This window comes from Leuciscus leuciscus (genome assembly GCF_965113295.1).
Source record: "Leuciscus leuciscus genome assembly, chromosome: 18".
Taxonomy (NCBI): Eukaryota; Metazoa; Chordata; class Actinopteri; order Cypriniformes; family Leuciscidae; genus Leuciscus; species Leuciscus leuciscus.
The window spans coordinates 11,713,784-11,725,974 of record NC_138742.1 but is presented as its reverse complement, the minus strand read 5'-3'; the positions used below and the strand labels follow the sequence as shown (position 1 = coordinate 11,725,974).

The 12,191-nt window shown below is 39.5% G+C and overlaps 1 protein-coding gene across 1 annotated transcript; it reads right to left on the bottom strand.

Annotated features, from left to right (window-relative positions):
• Positions 1-6,669: 6,669 nt before the first annotated feature.
• Positions 6,670-11,838, bottom strand: nr4a1 (nuclear receptor subfamily 4, group A, member 1). The gene is made up of 7 exons (XM_082146380.1): positions 11,681-11,838; positions 9,228-10,018; positions 8,975-9,104; positions 8,723-8,886; positions 8,369-8,571; positions 8,112-8,290; positions 6,670-8,012 (listed from the first exon to the last, which is right to left on the bottom strand). Exons 2-7 carry the CDS (start codon positions 10,014-10,016, stop codon positions 7,756-7,758), a joined length of 1,722 nt encoding a protein of 573 aa, XP_082002506.1. The 5' UTR covers positions 10,017-10,018; positions 11,681-11,838; the 3' UTR covers positions 6,670-7,755.
• Between the last annotated feature and the right edge of the window lie 353 nt (positions 11,839-12,191).

Sequence of the window (12,191 nt, the reverse complement as noted above, 5' to 3'; positions counted from 1 at the left end):
CTTAAACAACACACACACTCTTTTTGCTACTGTAAACCCCTCAAAGTCACATTCCCAGTGAAATGCTCTCAGACAGCAAATGCAGTGAGTTTGCTTCCTTCTTCTCTGAGAAAATCAATAATATCAGAAAGGTGATCAGCACATCCTTGACCTTGAGTTGCGCTGGGGTCTGACAGATCAGACCACAACCTCAGAAACTATATGTCTGATTTCAAAGAAATTGATGGCAACATTTTGGAAGAAACCGTACAGCACCTTAAAACATCAACCTGCACTCTTGACACACTTCCCACATTTTTTTTCAAAAGTATGTTAAACTGTTTAGAAGCAGATCTCGAGTGGTAAATGCCTCACTTCTCTCTGGGAGTTTTCCAAACTCCCTGAAAACTGCAGTTGTCAAGCCCCTCCTGAAAAAGAGCAATCTGGATAAGACCATATTAAGCAACTATAGACCAATCTCAAATCTTCCTTTCATAGGTAAGATCATTAAAAAAAGTTGTCTTCAATCAGCTGAACAAATTATTAAGCTCGGATGGATACTTTGACAATTTTCAATCTGGTTTCCGACCGCATCACAGCACAGAGAAGATAATAAGCGATATTCGCTTAAATACTGATACAGGCAAATTATCAGTGCTGGTACTACTCGACCTCAGTGCTGCATTTGACACTGTCGATCACAACATACTTCTTGACAGGCTGGAAAACTGGGTTGGGCTTTTTTTGGGATAGTCCTAAAATGGTTCAGGTCATACTTAGGAGGGAAAGGTTATTATGAGTATAGGAGACCATAAGTCTGAGTGGACATCCATGACATGTGAAGTCCCTCAAGGCTCAGTTCTTGCGCCACTCCTGTTCAATCTGTACATGCTCCCACTGAGCCAAATAATGAGAAAGAACCAAATTGCTTACCACAGCTATGCAGACGACACACAGATCTACTTAGCCCTATCGCCTAAGGGATTTCAACTAAGTTGGATGTGCCAAAACTTTCTTCAGTTAAACAAAGACAAAACTGAAGTCATTGCATTTGGAAACAAAGATGAAGTTCTCAAGGTGAACGCATACCTTGACGCTAGGGGTCAAACAACTAAAAATCAAGTCAGGAATCTCAGTGTGATTCTGGAGTCCGACCTTAGTTTCAGTAATCATGTCAAAGCATTAACTAAATAAGCATACTATCATCTGAAAAATGTTTCCAGTCAAGACTTAGAGAAACTTGTGCATGCTTTCACCAGCAGGGTGGATTATTGTATTGGACTCCTCACTGGCCTTCCCAAAAAGACCATAAGACAGTTGCGGCTCATACAGAACGCTGCCGCCAGGATTCTGAGCAGAACCAGAAAATATGAACATATCACACCAGTCCTCAGGTCTTTACACTGGCTCCCAGTTAAATTTAGGATTGATTTTAAAGGTGCTCTAAGCAATGTCACGCGTTTTTTAGGCCAAACATTTTTTGGTCACATACAGCAAACATCTCCTCACTGTCCGCTAGCTGCCTGTCCCCTGAACACACAGTAAAAAAACACGGTCTCTGTAGACAGCCCAGGCTCCACAAACGGCAACTAAAACAAACTGGGCCAGCCTGGACCTCGAAACATAACAAACAGTGTTCCAGCCAATAACCGACAAGAATGATTTGGGGGTGGGGGTTGGGGGGTTAGTGCGCGTGCACATGAAGAGGGGTGGGGGGAGTGGAGGTGAGAGAAGCATGAAGAGGGAAGTTAGCTAGAGGAGAGATGTCCTTGACAACGACAACGACTAACGTTAGAATTATATTCTCTTGAATTTTGATATGGCCAACATACGACCAAAGAGACGACGTTCCGATGAACAAATAGCAAAGAAGAGGGAAAAGGAGAAGGAATGCGCGAAGTCCCGAATTTACATCGGAAAAGCGTTCAATGGCTTCCAATCCGAAATTCAAGTGGCTCTGTATTTGCTGGACAGGTGGGTAAATCCAGTTTGTTTTTTCTAAATGGTTCATGACTGTTTTAGGAAGCACAGAAGGGAGGGGGAGGGGACGGGATGAGGAGGAGGGAGGGAGGGAGGGTCGAGCTAGCCTCCGTTTTGTTTGACAATACTTTGAACGTCAACAAGAAGTGACGTCACCCAACATCGCTTAGAGCACCTTTAACGTATTATTACTGGTATATAAATCACTCAATGGCCTAGGGCCTCAATACATTGCAGATATGCTCACTGAATATAAACCTAAAATATTTCACATTTAAAGATTTAAATTTAAAACATAACATTCAAGGGGAGATTGGCAAACAAGACACACCTGGGAACAATCATGAACTAATCAACAAGAAAAACTACAAAGGACTACAAATCATGGCACAGAACAGGAAATAACATAAGTCCACACAAGACAAGGGGAACACAAGACAGGAATCATGACAGCATGCTTGTACGTTTATTTGATATAAACACTTATAAACACGTTCTCATTCAGTCTCCCACCGACACTACAATATTTTGCATGAATATTTGGCGAATTGTCTCCCATTTCAGGCAGGAGAATGAACTGATAGTGTAGACTTGTAAGAGCTGAATTGTGGTGTTTGGAATCAAGAATTCTTGTGATTATTCTCGAGAATAAGGCTTTCTCTGTTGAGTGGGAAGGCTCATGTCCGGGGAGCTGTTCTGTGATTTCTTTTATTATCTGTCCAAGCATTCATTCGAATGGAACGATTGAGTGTTGAATTGAAACAAGTGCTGGATGGAAATGACTAGAGATCCTCATTTTTAACACTTGAGTCATACAACATTCCTCTATCCTCATTCCAATATAAGTATTCTATCTCTCTCTCACCCTCTCAACACCCCTAATTTACAACTAGCCATATTAGCATAGATGAAACATGACACATTTTCACACTTTATGATATCAGCCATGAATACCACATGATGCTCAATCTGGTTTAGCATGTGCAGACTGAGTCAGGAGTTCAGTGTGTACAGTAAATGTTCCCTCTGCTTTATGCTCCGTTCACTCTCGATCATATGGCCACTGCACCTGTTTGGCGCATGACAAGTCGTCAACAACACTGTCAACTCTTTCACTGAATCTACATGGGCTCACAGTTTATAAAAATAGCCTTGCTGTCTGTCCCCAAGTGAGAAAGGCTGCAGGCATTGGGAATGAATCAGAAAAGAATTATATTACAAATAATACAGTTACTAATGCATATTTTAGGCTTAAAAAGATGTTTGTTACTTAGTAGTGCACTGTACACACAGTGTCCTTGGATGTTGATTTGTCAAGATTTATTTGCACCAAAGCAGCGTAGCTCACAACCTGAAAGGCTGTCAATGGCTATCTTTTATATTCTCACCTGTTATGTGGTTATTAGGGGTTTTGCATGGTCATTATGTGCCTCCTTGTTCTTGGGCTATGGAAGACCTTAGAACAACTTTTGGGATCTTTTCCAAAACTTGCAGCTCTCCATCGAAGCTTGAGCCGCCCCTGTCGGTCTTGTTTTATATCCCAGCACTCTCATGTTCTCAAGGCTATCTGTGACCAGTACAGGAGATTTGTGGAGGTTGATATATATATATATATATATACTAGCTGTATTCTTTGGAGTTAAAGTAGTGTTGTTAAATTGTCACCATAGACACCTTGTTTTGACGTTGCACCAAAAAACTTTAACAGAGTAAACCAAACATGGAAACTGTGGATATTTTTGTATGTTGTCCCTGGCCCTGCCCACATAACTGCTGTAATCGGAGTGATAGTGACTTTATCCAATTACTTCTTATGGATGAGCTCTGGTATTTTTAATTAGGGTGCTGCCATGTCCTTCAGATGTTCCTATAAGGTTGCCAGACAATTTCATAACAGTTTTATAGGTATTTCTATCTGTCTGTCTGTCTGTCTCTCTATCTATCTGTCTGTCTACATAAACCAGAAAAATGTCTCTTCCCCTCTCATTCATCATTGTCAAATTGACAATGGAGCAGATTGAGTTACATGCCACAATAATGAGCTAAATGTATTTACCACAGGGTTTCCTCTTTCCTCTCACTGTCTGTGCAAGGTGCTCAAAAGAGCTGTGTGATTCTTTACAAAAATATAAACATTTACTCCAGACAAGTGGTTTATACAGACATAGTTCACTGAAGAAGAGAGTTTTAACAACAAACTATGCAAATAATTAATTATATAATACAAATTGTTTCAACGGCCAGGTGTCGGAAAACTCATTGTTTCTTGGGATATCCCTTTTCTGGAATGACTCACTTCATGAGGTGTACTGTAAGCCACTTTCAGGCCAATTTCGTTGCCACCACCCAGATATTATGTATTATAAAGTTAAATTTAGAATTGCCTGGGATATTACATAACATTTCTGCCCAGGGTCACTAATGTTGAGGATCCTTCCCCAGAATGCATCTGTTGGTCTGGGCTGCTAAAGCAACGAAGTCCCTGGCACTTACTCTGTCTGCTCAGTTGTACTTTCCTTGGTGGTACCATCAGTCACATACCTTGGCAAGCATGTGTCAGAATGAATTACAGTGGCCCAAAATTAGGCTATAGAATTCAATGTTCTCTGCTGTGGAGGAGGGGATATGTGATACCCTGGCTGCAAGCCTTGTGGTGTGTAACGTGACAGTCAGCCATCAGACAGGCTCAGTGTTTTGAAGCTACCGCACAAAATGATTTAAAATACCTTTTAAAGACAGAGAAGTCTGACCTCTGAAGTCTGTTGTGAGGGTTGACTTGACTTGGAGTTGCTATATGGATTTTTTCAAAGTTTCTTACGGTGTTGCTATGTGGTATATGCTGTTATAGGTGGGTGTTGTGATGGTTGCTAACAAACCCATGTCTTGTCATTAGATATGGTCCAGATACCTCCTTCAATGCAAGTCTGATTTTTTGCTTGCTTTATCATCCGCCACACACAAATAAAGGCCTAAATTGAAGATTTATGTATTTGAAATGCATATAAAAGGTAAGATTTCTGTAATAACTGAATATGTTTTAAATGCACAATAACCAAGTTTATATATTACCACAGGTAGCCATATTTTAACCATGCTCATACTTTTTAACTGAACAAATTTTATTGTTTTCACAACAAACAGATTTATGCTGATTCTAAGGACTTTGAATAGATGTATTTTGAAAATATGATTATTTCAAATAAAATCAAATATATGCAAATAGTTAATAATAAACTGCAATTTATTTATGCATAAAACTTTCATACCTGTTTTATTTATTTAAGTCTGACAAATATGCATCACATTAAGTTTATTAGTATATTAGTATTTGTGTTAAAACTGTGTCATTTAATGGATATTTTGAATTCGCATCTGTAGCACATTGCAAAGAATTTTGCTCCACATGAATAGTGTAAAATCTGACTCATTACCTAGAGGCCTAGTTTACCCTTCAGAGTCAGGGATATGTTGAAATCCCTTACACAAAATATGAGCAATAGTAATTTCACTGCTATTGTTGGCCTCATAAAGCAATACAATGACGTATGTATGTGATAATCTGGTTAAAAATAGCCTGATAATAAAAACGTAAAACACTTCTAAATATAGTTCAAGATCAACGTCAAACTGATGTGACCTCAGACGTCAGGTCTGAATCATTCACTTGACACAGATTAGCAGATTAACTGCATAATGGAGAATGTTTAAAACCATAACTTCTTTCTAAATGGGGAAAGCTCTTCACCTTGAAGTAATCCAGATGACATCATGATTACTCAGATTACAGCTGTTATGAAAGCAATGTTGAAACCCTATACAGTAAAAAGACAAATACTTGCAATTTATTTTTGTTTTTTTGTTTTGTTTTGTTTTTCATTGATTGATGTTGTATGAATTTAAGCTATATAGGCTATTTGGGCTATATGATAAAGGAATAGAAATCATCATGTTGTTCTAAACTTGTTGTTCTCTGACTTTCTTTCTTCTGTAGAACCGCAATGGTTCAATTTGGTCACTCCCAAAATGACAAAAATGTTTATAATAGTCATGCTTCTATGCATGACTTAGTGTGCAAAACAGACTGAATTTTAAGACATTATTTATATTGTCTTGTACTAGGTTTCTTTGGCATGTTCATTAGAATGATTCATGAATGATTTGGTTACACTTTATTTTAAGGTGTCATTGTTACAGTGTAATTATATATTTAAGTACTGAGTAATATTAAGCAACTACATGTACTTACTATAGGGTTAGGGCAGGATTAGGATTTGGTTGAGGGTCAGTTGCATGTAATTATGCATAATTTACTGTTATTTCTATGGTAAGTACATATGTAACAAGGACACTGTAAAATAAAGTGTTACCAATGATTCTTTTGAATCAGATATTTTCAGTGAATCCAGTTCACAAAACATGATTTGTTCACAAATCAGACTCACTGACAACATAAACTTATGTTGGTTTGTCAGAGAAATGACTTCAGAAGCATTAGAATAGAATATAAAAGTTATAAATAAAGGCTTGTTTTATATTTCATAGAAGAAAGAAAAGCATGGTTTGGATTGGCATAAGTGGGAGTAAATGATAACAGAAACCCTTTAACCATTACAAAAGAAAACAATGCAAATCTTGCTTGATCTGTCTCATCGATAAACCAATTTTAGTTTCAAAGGCTATAATGTAAAGAAATGTTTAGAAGCACCATGATTTTTGTTAAAATTTTATTTTATGTAGAGAGCTGCACAAAATCAATGAAAGATAAGCAATACCTCTCATTTTATGTAAAAAATTCAGAATGCCCGGTCTTGATTTTGTCATTGTGAGAAAAAGAGTTACAGTCTGTAGGAGCTCTACCCATACCTCTACATCCTTAAAATACATACATACAAATATAATTACTCTAAGGTTTTACTGGTACACTAAACTCAGAAAGTCAGGCATCTGTAATAATACTCAAAGTATTTGCATGAAAGAGGCTGTACGTGGTACATGTACAGTAGCTGCACTGGATCTCTTGTGACCTTTTAGAAAATATTCATTAGCTGTCTTTTATATAAACTACTGACTCAAATTACACTTTTTAGACAATTTTGTCATTGCATCTGAAATATTAGAAAAGTGTACCACAGTCCTCGAATGCAGTCACATCAGTCCTGTACTCAAGTGTATCAGTGTATCTCTGTTTTCAGTGTAAGCACTATGGTGCATGTTTTTGAGCATGTTCAAGGGAGATAATGCTTGGGCACTTGAGAATATTTAAGGCTTTGTATGATCATTTAAACATCCAAGTAAATGCTGTTTCTGCTCCCTGTTTTGGTCCATGGCCTTTCTAACTTGAAGTTGGAAGATGTTTTACTGGATTCTTGGACGCTTTCTATTTGGAATATGCCCTCTGAACATTGCTTTAATACTGACGGGAATATCAATTCTTTCATTCAGAGGATACAACTAGAGCATTTGATTTGCACCATTGGCATGAAATGCTACCAACTCAAGCCACCAATTTATATGAGGATTTGAAACTCCATGTCTGTTTAGAGTTACCAAAATGTTCCACCAAATGCATTTTTCTCGTTATGTGTCTGTTAGTGAGTTCAATGTTGAAGACTATGTAATGAAGGTTCCCAAATTCAGGCCCAAGTAGAATGTAATCTTTCTCTGATTCCATTCCAAGAAAGCAGAGAACAGTAAGCGATACAGTCCTTTGACTAGTAAAACCATCAAGAGTTCCCAAAACATCTCAAATCCATTTCTTTCATCAGTTTGTCCATTTATAAAATCTCTTTGGCGCATTCAGAATGGCAATGTGTCCATGAAGATTTTATCCACAATGGGTGGAGGTGGGACCAAGTCTTCCAGTTTAAGATAGAAGATTCGCTGGAGGCCCTGGGTGCACAGTGTTCTCAGCTCCGGAAGCTTGCCCAGGAGTCGGGACAGGTAGTTGGGCCGGGTGGCCTCAGGGGCACTTGTGGAGACGTGGTCTCTGAGACACGTGACCAGGCGGTTTTGGAGGTCTTCGATCCGTCTGGGCTCTTTCAGGCCGTGTCGATCTGTTGGTCACAATCAGGGTTAGAGATTTGTTTGGGATAAAACATATTTCTATATCCTGTGAAGAAAATATAGAAACCGACTAAAAGACAGTAATTTACCTGTGATTATGACCAGTGTGGCAAGACAGGAAAAAGACGACAAATCCAAGTTCAAGCGATGTAAACTCTGAGAGAAGTCCATAATGGAGTCAATCCAGTCACCAAAGCTTCGTACGCACTGCGTCCGGTGCAAAACCACACCGTTGCAGAAAATAAGTTTATCTGTCTCAGGGTTTGACCTAAATGAGATAAATGAATTCTTAGTCACCTCACATAGTACTATTAAAATACTGAATTTATTGTCAACTGACTTGTACCTGTAAGCTAGCCGAAGTATGAAGAGCTCAACAAATGCTGACTCAAGAAGAAGCTCTTGGTCCTCCTTACAGAAGGCATTGAATCCAGGGATGTTTCCAGCCCACTTCCTGATCACATCCATTGACCCTGTTAGCAGGTCATAGAATTGCTGTATGTCATTGGCATCCTCCTTCTCAGACAATCCAGATACTGATTCCTGATACTAGACAATGACCAAAAAATACAATATATGAATTAAAATTGCAAGTGTAAAGAAATATGACAATAATTTTATTTCAGATTTATGAGGGTTAAAACACTAAGCAAGCTTAAATTTTGCAGTTAGATTGTTGTGAAGCTTGTTCTGTCCTCACCTTTGAATAGTCTAGAGTTCCACTGGCAGGGTTTGAGTCCATATGGGCAGTGACGAGAGAGGCAATGATGTTCACAGGTGAAGAGACAGACAATGAGTCCTGAACAGCTTTTGGCTTGGACGGAAGACGACCTCTTCTACCTTTCAGGCTGTCTGTTCTCACAACTTGAGGGAAAATATGTACACTTATTAACATTGCTTTGATGGTATGTGGGTACTTTAATTAAAAATATATATATAAATATATTCTCACCTTCTTTCACCATCCCCACACCTAGGCACTTTTGGAAGCGGCAGAACTGGCACCTGTTTCGCCGCCTTTTGTCCACTGGGCAGTCCTTGTTGGCGAGGCAAACATACTTGGCGTTTTTCTGTACTGTGCGCTAAAAAAACAGAAAGAAAACCTTAAAGCTTGTCATCAAAATTAGCTTAATGCCTAAATACAAAATGCTGAGGTGAGTTAACATGACATGATAAGCAAGAATAATTGTATCACTCTCTCTCACCTTAAAAAAGCCTTTGCATCCTTCACAGGTTCGCACTCCGTAATGCTGACAGGAAGCGTTGTCTCCACACACTGCGCAGCGTCCCTCGTTTCCTGTGGGGCTCCTTATTTTAGGAGACAGTTGTCCATCCATCAGTCCTGAGCCATCCCGGCTGCCCTGCTCCAGGCCGAGTGGGCTGAAGGGAAGCGGAGAACCATGTTGCTGGGTCTGAGAAAAGGGATCCTGATCTGGAAGCTGTGGCTGCAGCGAGCCGTGATGAGAAAGCTCGTCGACTGTGACGTGCCCGAATGTGAAGAAAGAGGCAGTCTGGTTCAGAGGCTTCTCTGAACCCCAGCATCCCTCATCGGGGGAGCAGGGACCAAATGTGCTATCCCAGGCAGACATGTGCTGGAACCCCGGGGTAGAGGGTGACGGGGCAGACGCCGGACTTCCAAAGCAGTTTGACCCACCTGAAGAAGACAACGTCTCATCAAGGTAACTCAAAGCGAATGTGCCTGGGTAACAGCCGTACACCTGGAGGTCGTCCAACTTGAACGAGTCTTGCCCAGAGGTGCCACCAGCAAAGGTGGAAGCAGCGCCTGTTGCGATCTGGCATGAGTAGGTATCAAACTCGCCAACGTAGCCTCCGACCAGAGAGGTGATGCTGGGCAGGGAGGGTGCGGAGAGCTGGTCCAGCTGGTCAGTCACATCCATCGCCAACCTGGAGGTGAAGTCAGGATTCAAAAACTCTGAGCTGAAGAGGGAACTCTCATAGGTCTGGACTCCATGTTGACTTTGAACACAGGTCATTTCTGTAGAACAGAACCACAACATCTACTTTTCAATACCGTAGATATTGCCGCGGCAAAGTCAACTGCCTCGAGAGCTGCACACTGCTTTCTAACCCATACCTAGACAGACTTACTTGCCGGCCAAAAGGTGTATAGACACAGTTCTATGAAGTGCGTTGAGATTTCTGAGAAAGCTTAGAGAGCCGTCTGGCTCGAAAGAGCAGCCATGCTTATTGTGTTACCACATTAAGAATGTCAGACGAACATGACATGTGGGTTGCCTCACTGAGAGGGCGTGTGTGTTTGTGAGGGCGCATGTGAGTGGGTGGTGTATGTATATGGAACTTTTTTTAGATGGACTCAAATTTCCCCAGCTAAATCAGACATAGTGTTCCATATCGTAAATGATAAGATGAAAATAAGGAGGGAAACCTTTTTGCAGTGAAGAAATGCTTATATACAAACACATTACATTTCTAACATTACTGCTCCACATGGATTAAATCTTTAGACTGCCAATTAAAACATTTCTAAAATGGGCCAATATCAGTTGTAAACGTATTTTAAAAGAGTAATTCTTCAGAAAGTATTTTAAAGCACTATGCAAATGTGAAAGATAATTATGGCTCAGCAGTTTGACAGACATTCATGACCTTGCACACAGAGCAAGGTGAGAACATGATACCTAATGATCATCTGACCCCGGCCTAAACATTTCATATATTGAATAAACCAGTCAATGCGTTTGCAATAGATATGTGTTTCTTAAAGTCAAAATGAATAGGTGGTGTAACTGTCTGGAATTTGTAAAAAAAAAAAAAAAAAAAAAAAAAGTTGATCAAATGTTTCTCTGCCAAATGAGTTGGTGAACCCACCAACATGCAGGAAGCCAAGTCATTTTGTTGACAATAAATAAATAAGTAAACTTAAAAAAAAAAAAAAAAGTAAATAAATAAACAGACCCCTTAAGACCCTGAGTGTCAATATCATTAATATTATTATAATTATTATAAAGGTCACATATTTTGACCTCTTTATAAAATGACTCGTTTTGTTCAGGTGAGATTAATTCTACGAAAACTTCTTTATATTCATGACTCAAAATTATATTGGTAAAACAAGATTAGCTTGACACGTTTCTTTTCATTATTGTTGTGTGTCACCAAATGAAGGTGTGTGATGTGAACCGTGTAATAGATATGTGTATTATTTAAATAGCCAAAGTACAGTCTCCTAAGTAAAGGAGAGTGTGCAGCTAAGTTGCGCGAGCACCTGTTGCATCGTGACACTGCGCATGCAGAAACGCACCACTGTACCACACACACACCCCCCTCTTAGTCTTTCATTTCGTACGGTTTCTCAATGCGTATGTATATCCAAATTGTTTTACATTTGAAATGCCAGAACCCAGAAGCCAACTCATTTTGCGCATTTATGTGGCGGATACGCACACGTTTTATTAGTTTCGGAATAACTCGTGCGCACCATGTAGTAAACCATTCAAAATTCATTAAATTAGACCTCAGCCTTATTTATTTCAATTCTTTAACACATAGGCTACACATACTTTGGGTTACTAAAAACACATTTGCTGTTCGTATAAGATTTAAAAGAAGCATACAAAACAGAAAGAGGAGAGTATTAACTGACTTCTGAATTTTAAAAGCAAAAATACTTACGTACCTGAAAATGTATTGTGGTGAGGGGCTTGTCAGCGTCCGTATTCCAACTGATGGATAATCATGTATAACGTTCCCGGCAAACAACAAGACGGTTTTCTCATATTTCTGTGAGCGAGCAGATATATAAGCGACTACTTTATTGTGCCGTTACGTCAGAGGTGCATCCTCTCGAGGCGTTCCACTGACAAATATGGCCATGCAGGGGCGGAGATCCTCGGCAAATCTTTCCGCCTGCCGACCAATCAGAGCGCTCGCTGTCAAGAGACATGACGCACAGACGGGATTCCATTGACGCAAGCAATCCGCACGTTTATTGTTCTAATTATATCAGCGTACTGCTGTGCAACTGCCTGAATTTAGTTAAAAATAGTGAGGAGAAGACACAAATAACTAGCAGATAAGTAAAGATGAGCAACAGAAAGAGTAAAAATAAACGCACATAAACAACTTTTAATCTTTTGAACAGGATTCACTGAGTGGATTGAGGAAAATGTAAAGTTTATTTTTATTTT